The sequence below is a fragment of the Octopus sinensis genome, linkage group LG30, assembly GCF_006345805.1.
Source record: "Octopus sinensis linkage group LG30, ASM634580v1, whole genome shotgun sequence".
Classification (NCBI taxonomy): Eukaryota; Metazoa; Mollusca; class Cephalopoda; order Octopoda; family Octopodidae; genus Octopus; species Octopus sinensis.
Genome location: NC_043026.1, coordinates 12,001,803 through 12,018,318, shown reverse-complemented (window position 1 = coordinate 12,018,318; position 16,516 = coordinate 12,001,803). Strand labels below are relative to the sequence as shown.

Here is a 16,516-nt window from a genome sequence, read left to right as displayed (position 1 = left end):
ACATGTGTTTGTGTGTGTGTTTGATGGGGTGTGGGAGACAGACAGTATGTTGTGTAAGTGAAGTGCTTCTGTTAGTGTGTGTGAAGAGACAGAGTAATGTGTGAAAGAAAGAGATAACTGAAATTTTTTACTCGGTGTATGTGTATATGTATGTATATTACTTCAAAAGTTCCCGCAAGCCCATATGTAAAAAAAAAAAAATTTTTTTACGGAAATTGACGGAAAGGTCTACTAGAGACGAAAGATTGCCGAAAAGGGTTTCTGTTATCTTCAGAAATGTAAACAAAGTCACATGCGTACATATACCGAAGCATTGCCGATTTTTTTTTTATATTCCGTATGTATTTCGGAATGTATTAAATTCTGTTAGGAACTTTTAGCATGTGAGACCGGTGTCATTCATACGGGGGAAACTTGTCAATGACACCGTCGATCCCGTATTTTTATAATTAGTCCAATTAACCTAAACAGGTTCTTGTTATTATCTTATGTTAAAGTGTAAAGGTTGATATTTGAGAATACCATAGTAACCTACATGCTTCAGAATCGATGTCTGATCACCTTTATCTTTAAACAATTCATTTCATTACAAACTACATTACATTTTGAATTGATTGTTCTCTATTTTACAAAGGAAAAGGATTTTGAGGACCAACAGATTGAATGAATCCCACTTTCTGAGGTTTTCTTGATTTTCAGTTGGCCTTCGGGTGGGAAGGACGGGAATCACAACCGTGTTTCGTGGTCTGCTATCACAACAGCTCCATTATAGGATCCAGTTAGCTCAAGACATTATCAGGAGGAACCACGTCCGGTTTCGGCCCCTACTTCTCTACCGTTTTCACGTGGCGGGATCCCCCCGCCCTTTCGTGGGTGTCTTCAGCTCTGGTGTTGGGTGCAGGTCTTCTTTCTTCTGTTCCCTGGCCTCTTCGATGTATCTGTTTCTTTATTACCCACAAGGGGCTAAACACAGAGGGGACAAACAAGGATAGACAAACGGATAAAGTCGATTATATCGACCCCAGTGCGTAACTGGTGCTTAATTTATCGACCCCGAAAGGATGAAAGGCAAAGTAGACCTCGGCGGAATTTGAACTCAGAACGTAGCAGCTGATGAAATACCTATTTCTTTACTACCCACAAGGGGCTAAACACAAAGTGGACAAACAGGGACAGACAAACGGATTAAGTCGATTACATCGACCCCAGTGCGTAACTGGTACTTATTTAATCGACCCCGAAAGGATGAAAGGCAAAGTCTTGTCAAATTTTTATTTGGATTAACATCATTGTAAACTTAACTACTCTCCACGTTGTGAACAAACATAATTTATTAAGACTACCCACACGCACACATTTTCTTTTTCTGGCCTTGGTTAGTATGTTTCTACTTAATAATTGTTCCTATCATTCATTCTGTTACAACATGTAAGTTGTAGAATGTCGATTTTGTCAGAATGTCTGCTAACAGTCATTTACGAACTCTCTTCATTGTTCTAATCTACATAACATCCATTAACCACATCCATATATCTTGACGTGGAAATAGAAGTCATTTTGTTAACAATGTGTGCCACATGGAGAAAGCTCTGTATATAACAGGCATTTAGTAAGTACGAAATATAGGTTCTACTAGCAAACAGTGGTCCCGGTGCGCGCACTCGCGCATCCATGCTAGCTAGTCGTAAGTCGTCGATGCTACAACGACTTTTTAATCCTAACACTAAACCTAATTTTTTAACCCTAACCCTAAACCTAATCCTAGTTTGTTTATAAAAATAATTTATTTACTTGGTTTAAAAAATTATTTACTTTGCGTAAAAACTCCCCCAAGCCCATATGTAAAAAAAAAAAATTTTTTTTACGGAAATCGACGGAAAGGTATACTAGAGACGAAAGATTGCCGAAAAATATTATTTAATTTTTTTTTATATGTATTCAGCCTTGAAATACAAACATACGCGCAAATCGTTGTAGGATCGACTACTTACGACTAGCTAGCGCGAGTGCGCGCATCGGGACCACTGTTCGCTAGTAGTACCCGAAATATATCTACATTGCATATTTTCCACACATGTAAATAGCGAAACCAAGAAACTGAACCATAACAGATTATACTCGCAGACATTTCGGTTAAACTAAAGCGGTTTTTTTGTTTTTGTGCCCGGGTCAGACGCTTTCGGAAATTCCCGATGTGAATTTTCCGAGGCCTCTCCTCCACTCCCCTTTCGCGTGCGCGCTTTGTTTTTTTCATATTCGTTTAGAGCAAGTTGTTTTACACCTATTACACACATTTTTTTTTTGACCGGGTTTAACGCTTTGGTTTAACCGACATTTCTCAGTTCTTCTGTGTTTCTTGAAAATGATTACGGAGGACGTTAATCACTCGGATACTGCTAACACAGCGGTTTTTAACAACACAGATACAGTTACTCAGATGGACAGAGATGAGAAACCTCTTCATATTGAAACAGTCATCAAACAAAGATCACCAGAGAGAAATATTTCTGATTTTCGCTGTGAGATTTGTAGGAAAACATTCTCTTCGGAGCACGAGGTATTTCGGCATAAAGAAATACACAGTAAAGAAAAGCTTTTCCAGTGTGAAGTATGCGGAAAATCTTTCGTGTTTAACAGTAAATTAGCAAGTCATAGGAGAGTTCACACAGGGGAAAAACCTTATAAGTGTGCAGCATGTGGGAAATGTTTCTTTTATAATTCTCATCTTGTTACCCACAAACGTATTCACACAGGAGAAAAACCTTTCCATTGTGAAATGTGCGGAAAGTACTTCGTTTCTAACAGTAATTTAACACAGCACAAGATAACACACACCGGGGAAAAACTCTTTCGTTGTGAAATATGTGGTAAATCTTACACTCAGAATTCCACACTTACTGTCCACAAACGTAGTCACACGGGAGAAACACCTTTCCATTGTGAAACGTGTGGAAAGTCTTTTGTTTCCAGCAGTGATTTAAACAGACACAAAAGGACACACTCTGCGGAAAAACCTTTTCGTTGTGAAATTTGTAACAAATCTTTTACGCAGAATTCTAGTCTTATTTGTCACAGTCGGAGTCATTCTGGGGAGAAACCCTTCCGATGTGACGTGTGTGGAAAATCATTCACTTGGAATTCACATTTTGTCGATCACAAACGAAGCCACACGGGAGAAAAACCGTATCGTTGTGAAATTTGCGGGAAGTCGTTTGTTAATAATTCTTGCCTTATGATCCACATACGTAGTCATACTGGAGAGAAACCGTTTCGTTGTGAAATGTGCGGGAAATCTTTCATTAAAAAGTCCTGTCTTGTTGTTCATAAACGCGGCCACACGGGGGAAAAGCCCTATCAGTGTGAAACGTGCGGAAAAGCTTTCGTTAAAAATTCTAGCCTTGTAGATCACAAAATGATTCACACGGGGGAAAGACCCTATCATTGCGAAATATGCGGGAAAAATTTTACTCATAACTCTCATCTTGTTGTTCATGTCCGGACTCATACGGGAGAAAAGCCTTATCGTTGTGATATCTGCGGGAAATCGTTCGTCAATAATTCTAATCTTGTCGTCCACAAACGTAGTCATACGGGAGAGAGACCGTATCGTTGTGAAATTTGCGGGAAATTTTTCACTGGGAATTCTTGCCTTGTTGTTCATAAACGTACCCACACTGGAGAAAGACCTTTTCATTGTGAAACCTGTTGGAAATCGTTTGTGTGTAACAGTCACTTAAAATCACACAAACAAATGCACACAAGAAGGAAGTCTGTGAACAGTGAAAAGAAAAACTTGCATGTGATTTAACTGTTATTTTTAGCACATATCACGACCATCTGATACCTATTTCTTTACTGCCCACAAGGGGCTACACAGATGGGACAAACAAGGACAGACATAAGTATTAAGTCGATTATATCGACCCAGTGCGTAACTGGTACTTAATTTATCGACCCCGAAAGGATGAAAGGCAAAGTCGACCTCGGCGGAATTTGAACTCAGAACGCAACAGCAGACGAAATACCTATTTGTATTTCTTTATTACCCACAAGGGGCTAAACACAGGGGACAAACAAGGACAGACATAAGTATTAAGTCGATTATATCGACCCCAGTGCGTAACTGGTACTTAATTTATCGACCCCGAAAGGATGAAAGGCAAAGTCGACCTCGGCGGAATTTGAACTCAGAACGCAACGGCAGACGAAATACAGCTAAGCATTTCACCCGGCGCTCTAACGATTCTGCCAGCTCACCGCCTTCGACCATCTGATACCTTCCTTGTTTCATTGTCACTCTGACATGTATTGATGTTTTACATTATTTTTCTCCAAATAAACTCATTCAAATTAATGTCAAAAGTAATCTTTATTCTCTCTCTCTCTTTTCTCTCTTTTTACTTGTTTCAGTCATTTTGACTGCGGCCATGCTGGAGCACCGCCTTTTAGTCGAGCAAATCGACCCCGGGACTTATTCTTTGTAAGCCCAGTACTTATTCTATCTGTCTCTTTTTGCCAAACCGCTAAGTGACGGGGACGTAAACACACCAGCACTTTTACTCACGCATACTATCATTTGTAGAAGCAATCACCAATTCACAAGCACTCATAGACTCATGAATATGTCCCTCGTTTAAGAAACAGATTGGGTTTATTTACATTTCTGAAGAAAAAAAGATACCCTCCCCAAACCCTAACCCTAAAACAGATTGAAATGCAATAGATTGATACTAGGGTCATAATTATGGGTGACAATTTCATGACTCCACTACAAAAACTGCCGTTCAAACCGAAAAGATCCAATAATAATATTATGCAAGATTCTTTATGTGAATTCCTGTGTTGAAGCATATATTGTTGTCTCTGGGGACAATTCATTCTCTTTTGGTGCCTTCTTGCTGACTTCATCACTGATATCTGCAGTTTGTCTGTGAATGCACATAGAAGAGGCTTTCTAATTATTAGTTTTTGATAACCTCATTAATTTAATTTTTTTTTTTGTGTCGGTGACACGTAAAAAGCACCAACCGATCGTGGCCGTTTGCCAGCCTCCTGGGTGACAATTTCATATGACACCGCTGGAAAAAACTGCCGGTCAAACCAAAAAGATCCGATGGATGTTTTAAGTTCTTACCATTTGCCAAAGTCCATTTGTGTCAAGTGGGAAGAATGTAATTTATTGAAGCGAATATTGTTGGCTTTCGTATTTGACTGGTATAAATTTTGTGTGTAAACGGATATTGGCAGATATAAATCCTTAAAAATGTTTTAGCCCGAAGGCCGCAGCCATGCTGGGGCACCACCGGTGTGTTTACTTGTTGAAGTAAAAGTTTATATTTACAGTTTAGCAATGGAGAAATATTGTTAACATTTCTGTTGCTTGATCTTGACTTTTTAAATAATCTCTGTAATGTATGTTTTTTTGTTTTTTTTTCTATATTGTTTCAGAATATCATCTGACCTAGGAAGGAGAAAATTTTTGACTTCAGATTTATCATCAACATCATGCTTTAAAGGCAAAAAGAAACTATCACACAGATGACATATAACCTGTCTATATACATTTCTGATGAATTATGGTGAAATATGTCTTTCTGAATTTAGATTATTAACAATATTTATTTCTTTATTGCCCACAAGGGGACAAACAAAGGGAATAAGTCGATTATATCAACCCCATGTGCAACTGGTACTTAATTTATCAACCCCGAAAGGATGAAAGGCAAAGTCGACCTCGGCGGAATTTGAAATCAGAACTTAATGGCAGACGAAATACGGCCACGCATTTCACCTGGTGTGCTAACGTTTCTGCCAGCTCGCCCAATTATTAACAATATTTCACACATAATTAGACTTGAAAAAAATTAAAGGATTGTTTGTTTTTTGTTTTTTTTTTCCTGAGGAGATGCTAAAAGAGATAGAAATGTCATCATATCATTGTGATATATGTAAAAAGATATTCTCTCACAAAAGTAAACTCGGGACTCACAGATGCATTCATGCCAGAGAAAATCCATATCCCTGTGATATTTGTGGTAAATCATTCTCTCAGAAGGGTAACTTAACTAAACATAAATATATTCACACAGGAGAGAAACCATATTGCTGTGATATCTGTGGTAAATCATTCCCTGAAGGAAGTCATTTAACTAGACACAGACGTATTCATACAGGAGAGAAGCCATATCACTGTGATATCTGTGGTAAATCATTCTCTCAAAATGGTGACTTAAATACACACAAATATATTCACACAGGAAAAAGGCCATATCACTGTGGTATCTGTGATAAATCATTCTATCATGCTGGTAACTTCACAACACACAAATATATTCATACAGGAGAGAAGCCATATCCCTGTGATATTTGTGGTAAATCTTTTCTCCAGAAGGGTAACTTAACTAAACATAAATATATTCATACAGGAGAGAAGCCATATCACTGTGATATCTGTGGTAAATCATTCTCTGAAGGAAGTCATTTAACTAGACACAGACGTATTCATACAGGAGAGAAGCCATATCACTGTGATATCTGTGGTAAATCATTCTCTCAAAATGGTGACTTGAATACACACAAATATATTCACACAGGAAAGAGGCCATATCACTGTGGTATCTGTGATAAATCATTCTATCATGCTGGTAACTTCACAACACACAAATATATTCATACAGGAGAGAAACCATATTGTTGTGATATCTGTGGTAAAGCATTCTCCCAGAAAGGTAGCTTAACTTCACACAAATATATTCACACAGGAGAGAAACCATATCGCTGTGATATCTGTGGTAAATCATTTTCACAGATAGGTAGCTTAACTACACACAAATATATTCATACTGGAGACAAACCATATCACTGTGATATCTGTGATAAATCTTTTCCCAAAATTTATCATTTAACTACTCACAAACGCATTCATACTGAAGAGAAACAATATCATTGTGATATCTGTGGTAAATCATTCTCTATCGGAAGCCACTTAACGACTCACAAATATATTCATGCAGGAAACAAACCATATCACTGTGATATCTGTGGTAAAAGCTTCTCTCGGTCAAGCAACTTAACCACTCACAAACGAGTTCATACAGGAGAAAAACCATATTGCTGCGATACATGTGGGAAGTCCTTCTCCCAGAAAAGTACCTTAACTACACATGTACGTATTCATATGGTTGAATAACTATAGAATGTCAAATAGTATTCTGTGGAACCATCGTCTCTCTCTATATAAACGGCAGTTTGTCTGTGTGTGTGTCTGTGTGTCTGTTAGGTTGTGCCCTCACCCTGACCACATCTTTCAACCGATTATGATGAAACTTGACACACACACATAGCCCAATGTCATAATTCAAAACTAGCGCAGCGAAAATTTTAAAAAGTTCCCCCAGTTCTGAAAAAAATCGATAAATTCGACATGGGGTCGAGAATCAGAAACACGAACCACAGACTGTCTAGGGGACGCAACTCGACCTTTTTTAACTCTCAAAAAAAATTTACCATCATTATTTTGCTATTTTTTGGCTATAACTCTCTAAAAATGCTTTATAGTTATTTCCCTTACAAACCTGAGCAACGCCGGGCGATACTGCTAGTCTTATATAGCCATGAGTGAATCTCTACAAGCACAAAACCATAACAGTGTGATAACAACTTTCAAATGTGTTATGATGATGTATTTTGTCATCTCTGTAGGACTGGCCCCAAATCTTGCTGACTGTATTTCTGTATTTCTTTATTGGCCACCAGGGCCCTACACAGCAGGGACAGCATAAGGACAGACAATACAATACAAAGTGGGGACATAAAACATAAATGAGTGGATGAGAAAGAGTTATATAGGCGCAGGTGTGGCTGTGTTGTAAGTAGCTTGCTTACCAACCACATGGTTCCGGGTTCAGTCCCACTGCGTGGCACCTTGGGCAAGTGTCCTCTACTATAGCCTCGGGTCGACCAAAGCCTTGTGAGTGGATTTGGTTGATGGAAACTGAAAGAAGCCCGTTGTATATATATGTATATGTGTGCGTCTGTGTTTGTCCCCGTAGCATTGCTTGACAACCGATGCTGGTGTGTTTATGTCCCCGTCACTTAGCGGTTCGGCAAAAAGAGGCCGATAGAATAAGTACTGGGCTTGCAAAAGAATAAGTCCCGGGGTCGAGTTGCTCGACTAAAGGCGGTGCTCCAGCATGGCCGTAGTCAAATGACTGAAACAAGTAAAAGAGTAAAGAGTATATACAACGGGCTTCTTTCAGTTTCCATCTACCAAATCCACTCACAAGGCATTGGTCGGCCCGGGGCTATAGTAGAGGACACTTGCCCAAGGTGCCACGCAGTGGGACTGAACCCGGAACCATGTGGTTGGTTAGCAAGCTACTTACCACACAGCCACTCCTGCGCCATATATATATGTGCATGTATGTTTGTGTTTGTCCCCCTAGCATTGCTTGACAACCGATGCTGGTGTGTTTATGTCCCCGTCACTTAGCGGTTCAGCAAAAAGAGACCGATAGAATAAGTACTGGGCTTGCAAAAGAATAAGTCCCAGGGTTCGATTTGCTCGACTAAAGGCGGTGCTCCAACATGGCCGTAGTCAAAATGACTGAAACAAGTAAAAGAGAGAATATAATAACTGAAGGTGGTAGAGAGCTGGCAGAAACGTTAGCCCGCTTTTCTTGCACATAATTCTTTTTGAGTTTTATCTCTATTTGTGATGTTCTTGAAGCCCATTTTATTCCTTATTTTTCCTCTCTCAATGTTTTGTACCCGTTTTTTTTTTCTTTATTGTTCTGTGATCTCTATTTGGGCATAATTAAATGTCAGAATGAGATTGAAACAGTAATCGCTCGATAATGTAAAGTATAGAAGCCATCTTATCATGTCTAACCACATTGGGGAGGGGGTTGTTACTGTAGCTTTATAGCCCCAAGAGATCTTCGTCTCTAGCTGGCTTTAGACACAATATCTGTGTCCTTGGAGTATTTGCAAAGGGAGGCCATCCCTTCCTCGCAAGCCTGAGTGATACGTTCGAACTAGTTTCGGGATTGTTGTCCCTCGTCCCCAATGTGGTTAGCCATAATAAGATGGCTTCGATCTCTATTTAGCTTTTTAGAAATTACAATTGTTATATCCCCTTCTCCCAGTAGTTTCACTATTTCTTTCTTCTCATCCCCTTGGGATCTTTTCCTTTTGATGGACGGAATTTTCTAGTTAACTAAACAATTTGAAATTTGCCTCCTCCTTCCGCCTTTGTTTATCAAACAGACAGAAGAGAGAAGAATGAATAACACGTGTGTGTGTGCTGTTTACGTTGCAAGAGGATATTGTCTGAGTTTTTAGACGCAGCAAATGATTTGAGCTCAAATGCTGGCATTTCATTGGTTAAAATTCGAAGAATTAAACTACGTTAAACTTACAAATTACAATTTTGTTTTCAATTTTGTTTACAATAATGTTTTCTTTTGACACATTCTACCAGTATACGAAATTTCAAATTGTTTAGTTAACTAGAAAATTCCGTCCATCAAAAGGAAAAGATCCCTCCCTTGATATTATATCTTTACTTCAACCCATTTCTATATTTCCCGTATCTGAAATTAAGAAAAAACATTTCAAAATCACTTATCACATGGGGGGAAAGCAGTATCTTGTTAACTTGCATAATAAATAGAAACACCCTATAAACGTGTTTTTCTTCATTTCTGCTTTAAATGTAAACCAATTTAGACAAAAATTACACAAGACACGGGATACATAATCCTACATATCCCGTAAAAATTTTAAGAAAATCGAACAAGTGGTTTTGATTTTATTGAGGAATGATTGACCTGAATAATAAAAAGGAACATAGTGTATATGTGCATGTGCTAGAAGTGGTCAAACTTACAGTTCTTTTATGAATTTAAGATTCCTTCTACACTGACCTAGATTTTCTGTCACCACAGATATAGACTAACCTTTGTCTGTGGTATCTTTATCCCCTTTTGCATCCCTATTTCTTTTCTCCTGATGTTTTTTGCTTTAGCTAAACCTACCCCCTGCTGTCTTTCTTGCTACTACTATAGAATTTTGTCTGCAACAGTTAGATGAGAACTTAACCGTGGTATGACCAGCATCTTTCCTCATGCCTCTTGGAACTTATATCCACATCTTTATGAGTAGATTTATCTTCTCTGGGATGTTAACAATCAATTTTAAAACTTTGTATTGTTGGAAAACATATATAGTCTGCTTGGAATCTTACTTCAGATTCATGGAACTCACTCCTATAACTTCATATGCATACCTTCCCTTCTTGGGACACAAAACTCTACTTGTGAAGACCTGTTGAGGCAAGTGAGGATCAGAATCGAAATCGATCAATGGAAATTGCAGCTGAGTTACCAGTGCCGGTGGCATGTAAGAGAACCATCCGTTCGTGACCGTTGCCAGCGCCGCCCCAACTGGCCTCGTGCCGGTAGCACGTAAAAAGCACCATCCGTTCGTGTCCGTTGCCAGCCTCGCCTGGCCCCCGTGCCAGTGGCACATAAAAGCACCATCCATTCGTGGCCGTTTGCCAGCTCCATCTGGCACCTGTGCGGGTGGCACGTAAAAAGCACCCACTACACTTACGGAGTGGTTGGCGTTAGAAAGGGCATCCAGCCATAGAAACACTGCCAGATCAGACTGGGCCTGATGAAGCCCTCTGGCTTCACAGACCCCAGTTGAACTGTCCAACCCATGCTAGCATGGAAAACGGACGCTAAATGATGATGATGATGGTGATGATGTGATTTAGCTGACAAATACTTGACATTATATTTGCTGTAATATTTGCAGCTTTAAATAAAATGTTTATAGTATGAAACAATTGTACTAATCTACCGATCCATTCTTGTTGCTTTTTACTTGGTTATGTGCATGTGTGTGTATTTTTAGTTTATTTTATTTTATCTAGTTTCAGCTCACGAGCTGTGGCCATGCTGGGGCACCGCCATTTACCTGTGTTTGTCTTCCCCTACCACTTGACAACCAGTATTGGTGTGTTTATGTCCCCTTTTTTCTTGGTTATGTGCATGTGTGTGTATTTTTATTTTATTTTATTTTATTTAGTTTCAGCTCACAAGCTGTGGCCATGCTGGGGCACTGCCATTTATCTGTGTTTGTCTTCCACTACCACTTGACAACCAGTATTGGTGTGTTTATGTCCCCATAAGTTAGTGGTTTGGCAAAAAGGGGCCAATAGAATAAATACCAGGCTTTAAAAAAAGAAAAGGTATTGGGGGTTGATTCATTCAACCAAGAGTTCTTCAACTTTGACCAGTTTGAAGTATTTTCAAGAGAAAGTTTATGATTTTGGTTGTGGATAAAGAAGACCGTGGGAACAAATTTGGCTATTTTTGGTAAAATTTGTACCCTTTTGCCAAGTTATAACAAAAAGTCAGTGAAATATTTAAAATGTTTACAGTTGGATAAATAGACAAATATGGGCACGGCTGTGTGGTTAGGGAGCTTGCTTCCTAGCTACATGGTTTCGGGTTCAGTCCCACTGCGTGGCACTTTGGGCAGGTGTCTTCTCCTATAACCCCGAGCCGACCAGAGCTTTGTGATTGAATTCGGTAGGCGGGAGTTACTGCCGTGTATGTATATGTGTGTGTAGGTGCTTGTGCCTCTCCGAAAGAGAGAGAGAGGGAATTTGACAAAAAATGTGAATTTTTAATTATTTTCTGAGATTTTACAAAAACAACAAAAATATTTTTTAATTGGCCACGGTCTAATGTCTAAAACAGAAAAAAAATATATTTAATGATATAGCTTTTGTTTCGTGTGAGTACATTCATGAACAACAAGATTAGAATTATCAGAGAAAGAGAAAGTTTATTATTCTGGTTGTGGATAAAGAAGACTGTGGGAACAAATTTAGCAATTTTTGGCAAAATATGTACCCTTTTGCCAAGTTATAACAAAAGTTTAGTGAAATATTAAAAATGTTTACAGTTGGATAGATAGACAAATATAACAAAATAATTTGACAAAAAATGTGAATTTTTAATTATTTTCTGAGATTTTACAAAAACAACAAAAATATTTTTTAATTGGCCACGGTCTAATGTCTAAAACAGAAAAAAGATATTTAATGATATAGCTTTTGTTTCGTGTGAGTACATTCATGAACAACAAGATTAGAATTATCAGAGAAAGAGAAAGTTTATTATTCTGGTTGCGGATAAAGAAGACTGGGAACAAATTTAGCAATTTTTGGCAAAAAATGTACCCTTTTGCCATGTTATAACAAAAAGCTAGTAAAATATTTAAAATGTTTACAGTTGGATAGATAGACAAATATAACAAAATAATTTGACAAAAAATGTGAATTTTTAATTATAATAATAATAATGAAATTATTGTATACAGTGCTCAGGTGCACCACAACTTGTCAGGAAGTGCGTATAGAGTATATGCAGTAATGTACAAATGTCTGGGAAGCGAACAGTGTATGAGTCAGATACATGCTTGTGTGTGTATGGAGGGGAGAGAATCAGGTGTAGTGTTGGCGAATCTCAGAAAGTATGGAAGTTTTGAAGGATGCAATGCTCCGACAACTAACAACTGATGCTGGCAGTTTGTTCCATGCTTCAGCAACTCTCAGCGTGAAAAAATGTTTCCGAAAGTCATGGGAGCTGTGCTGTTTTCTGACTTTGTAAATATGTCCACGGGTGTTAGACAGGTGGAGTTTGAAAAGGTGCTCAGAGTTATTGTTAATAAGATGGTTAATAATTTCATGGGTGTCTGCATATGCAGTAATGTACAAATGTCTGGAAAGTGAACAATGTATGAGTCAGATACCTGCTTGCGTGTGAATGGAGGGGAGAAAATCAGGTGTAGTGTTGGCGAATCTCAGGAAGCATGGAAGTTTTGAAGGATGCAGTGCTCCGACAACTAACAACTGATGCTGGCAGTTTGTTCCATGCTTCAGCAACTCTCAGCGTGAAAAAATGTTTCCGAAAGTCATGGGAGCTGTGCTGTTTTCTGACTTTGTAAATATGTCCACGGGTGTTAGACAGGTGGAGTTTGAAAAGGTGCTCAGAGTTATTGTTAATAAGATGGTTAATAATTTCATGGGTGTCTGCATATGCAGTAATGTACAAATGTCTGGGAAGTGAACAGTGTATGAGTCAGATACATGCTTGTGTGTGTATGGAGGGGAGAAAATCAGGTGTAATGTTGGCAAATCTCAGAAGGCATGGAAGTTTTGAAGGATGCAGTGCTCCGACAACTAACAACTGATGCCGGCAGTTTGTTCCATGCTTCAGCAACTCTCAGCGTGAAAAAATGTTTCCTGAAGTCATGGGAGCTGTGCTGTTTTCTGACTTTGTAAATATGTCCACGGGTGTTAGATGGGTGGAGTTTGAAAAGGTGCTCAGAGTTATTGTTTGTAAGATGGTTAATAATTTTATGGGTGTCTGCCAAGTCAGCTGCCAGACGTCGGAGTTTCAATGTAAGGCGTTCAGAATATGGCAAATGCCTGATGGAGGGTATTCTTTTGAAACAACAAAAATATTTTTTAATTGGCCACAGTCTAATGTCTAAAAACAGAAAAAAGATATTTAATGATATAGTTTTTGTTTCATGTGAGTACGTTCATGAACAACGAGATTAGATTTATCCAAGAATGATTTCCCACAAATTTCACAGTAGAACGGTTTTTCCCCGGTGTGGGTTCGTTTGTGTCTGCTTAGATCAGTGTTCTGGACGAAAGATTTTCCACAGATTTGACAACAATACGGTTTCTCTCCAGAGTGAGATCTTTTGTGAACTGCAAGAAGAGAATTATAAACAAAAGATTTTCCACACACGTCGCAGTGATACGGCTTTTCTCCAGTATGGATTCGTTTATGTTTGGTCAAATCGCTTTTAGTGACAAAATATCTCTCACATATTTCGCAACGAAATGGCTTTTCTCCAGTGTGACTACGTTTGTGAACTAAAAGACTAGAATTCTGAGTGAAAGACTTCCCACAAATTCCACAGTGGAAAGGTTTTTCTCCTGTATGTACTTTTACATGTCTGTTCACATCAGTGTTATGGACAAATGATTTTCCGCAAATTCCACAGTGGAAAGGCTTTTCCCCAGAATGTATCTTTTTATGTGTTTTCAACAGACTGTTAGTGATAAAAGTTTTGCCACATATTTCACAATCAAACAGCTTTTCCCCGGTATGTATTTTTCTGTGAGCAACAAGAAGGGAGTTATTAACGAATGATTTTCCACACATCCCACAGTTGTAGGGTTTTTCGCCAGTGTGGACCCTACAGTGTCGTGTTAAATCGCTATTGGAGATAAAAGATTTTCCACAGATTTCACAATGAAAAGGCTTTTCTCCAGTATGACTCCGAGTGTGTAGTACAAGCGTGGAATTTTGGGCGAAAGATTTTCCACAAACTCCACAGTGGAAAGGTTTTTCTCCCGTGTGGATTCTTCTGTGTTTTGTTAAATCCCCGTTCTTCAGAAAATATTTTCCGCAAATTCCACAATGATACGGCTTCTCTCCAGTATGACTACGTATGTGAACTACAAGAGTAGAATTATCCGCGAACGATTTTCCGCAAATTCCACAGTGGAAAGGTTTCTCTCCCGTGTGTGTCCGTTTGTGTTTTGTTAAATCACTGTTCTTGAGAAAATACTTTCCGCATATTTGACAGCAAAAAGTTTTTTCCTTGTTGTGTATTATTTCTTTATGTGTGAAAACCTCATGTTCTGAAGAGAATATTTTCTTACAAATCTCACAGAAATATTCAGGAACATTTTTGTCAACAAGTTCCTCGTCCCTGTCTGACTGCGTAAAAGTATCTATATCGTTAAAAACAGTTGTGTTAACAGAGTCCAAGAATTTAACGATCTCCATATTAATTCTCGGTGAATTCTTAGAAGCTGACAAATGGTCGTTATAATCTATTATGGTTCATCTTCTTGACTTAGATACCATGGAGGTCTGATGACGTGCGTGGAAACTATGCAATTTTCTACTTACCAGTTGAATATTTGATCTGGGTCCAAAAGAAAAATCAAGAAGGATCAGTAAAAGTATTCATTCATTTGTTGGTGATTAAAACCCATTTCCTGTAAAATAGGGAACAACCAATGAATGAAATGAAATATTTAAGCATGAAGTTAAGCACTGACCCTGAAGCATGTAGGTCTCTGTATGTTTTCTACAAACATTAATGTTCACCTTAACATAAGATTTATTAATTAACATGATATAACTAAACTGGCCGAACTAATTACACTGTGTGACAAAGCTTTTTTTTCTCTCCTTGTTTTTTCTGTGTCCCTTTCTGTAGAAGAGCATAGGCTCGAAACGTAAAAGACTTTTTCTATTCCTGAGCGTTATACTAATATATCTGTTTGTTTTGTACACCACCTGTCTTCGTTTTTTGTTTTTTTTCGTAAACTCTCCTTAAATTTTTTTATTTTGTCTTTAATCAGTAAATTTTATTTTCTATTTGCTTCCATCAAGAAATCAAAGGAAATGACTGCTATTCCCTTTGTTGGATTTTCCTTAGACATGGCATGAAAAATCACCAATGTCTCAAAGGAGTGAGTGTCGTGGAGTTTAGTTACATCCAACAAAATCTGAAGTTTTTCCCAAAATCCAGGGTTTTTATAACTGCTCAACTTGACTTTAAAGAATCGAAATTACATACAAATATTCTTTAACTACTTCTTAGAATTCCTATATGAGCAGTTATACTAACCAATGGAAAAACGACAATAATATTTCTTCGGCAATACGGCATTACGTCATATTGCCAGCTACCACAAATTGGTGCCCTTATTTAAAAACGGCTACTTGCTACACTTTCAAGTTATGTTCCTGTAACTTAGCAGTTCAGCAAAAGTACCAGGCTTAAAAAATAAGTACTGGGGTCGATTCATTCAACCAAAATCTTCAAGGCAGTGCCCCAGGATGGCCGCAGTCTAATGACTGAAACAAGTAAAAGATAAAAGAATGATGTTGAAAAATGAAAACAATGTTTTAATAATCTTATCTATAATGATAATCTAGTGGTAAGTAGCTTGTTTACCAATCACATGGTTCTGGGTTCAGTCCCACTGCGTGGCATCTTGGGCGAGTGTCTTCTACTATAGCCTCGGGCCGACCAAAGCCTTGTGAGTGGATTTGGTAGACGGAAACTGAAAGAAGCTCATCGTATGTATGCATATGTGTGTGTGTGTGTGTGTGTTTGTCCCCCAGCATCGCTTGACAACCGATGCTGGTGTGTTTACGTTCCCGTAACCAAGCAGTTCGGCAAAAAGAGACTGATAGAATAAGTACTGGGCTTACAAAGAATAAGTCCTGGGGTCGATTTGCTCAACTAAAAGCGATGCTCCAGCATGGCCACAATCAAATGACTGGAACAAGTAAAAGAATAAAAGAATTTATTTATTCACTTCAGTAAATCAGGAAAGCAAAGTTATTCCCCATTATTCGTAGTTTCGTTTCTATCAACGATTGCCTCCGATTGAATC

At 38.4% G+C, this 16,516-nt stretch overlaps 3 protein-coding genes across 4 annotated transcripts in view; 2 read left to right on the top strand and 1 right to left on the bottom strand.

The window, feature by feature from the left end:
- LOC115226441 (zinc finger protein 271-like) overlaps nt 1–6,550 on the top strand; it is a gene marked incomplete at its 3' end in the record, with an annotated part of 47,763 nt that extends 41,213 nt beyond the window's left edge. The window contains exons 5-6 of the mRNA XM_036515412.1: nt 6,160–6,224; nt 6,474–6,550. Coding sequence (XP_036371305.1) covers nt 6,160–6,224; nt 6,474–6,550 — 142 coding nt within the window. The remainder of the gene's footprint in view (nt 1–6,159; nt 6,225–6,473) is intronic.
- On the top strand, nt 2,048–3,855 carry LOC115226440 (zinc finger protein OZF-like). Its single transcript, XM_029797437.2, has 2 exons — nt 2,048–2,126; nt 2,334–3,855. The coding sequence occupies exon 2, from the start codon at nt 2,363–2,365 to the stop codon at nt 3,806–3,808; it is 1,446 nt and encodes a 481-aa protein (XP_029653297.1). The 5' UTR covers nt 2,048–2,126; nt 2,334–2,362; the 3' UTR covers nt 3,809–3,855.
- A 3,045-nt stretch (nt 6,551–9,595) lies between the features above and the next one.
- Nucleotides 9,596–15,302, bottom strand: LOC115226439 (oocyte zinc finger protein XlCOF6.1-like). Of its 2 annotated transcripts, XM_036515427.1 has the most exons (3): nt 14,037–15,302; nt 13,585–13,952; nt 9,596–9,756 (listed from the first exon to the last, which is right to left on the bottom strand). In XM_036515427.1, the coding sequence occupies exons 1-2, from the start codon at nt 14,886–14,888 to the stop codon at nt 13,590–13,592; spliced, it is 1,215 nt and encodes a 404-aa protein (XP_036371320.1). In that variant the 5' UTR covers nt 14,889–15,302; the 3' UTR covers nt 9,596–9,756; nt 13,585–13,589. The 2 variants fall into 2 exon arrangements, with proteins under 2 accessions (XP_036371320.1, XP_029653295.1); XM_029797435.2 differs by having other exon boundaries at nt 9,601–9,756; nt 13,585–15,300.
- Between the last annotated feature and the right edge of the window lie 1,214 nt (nt 15,303–16,516).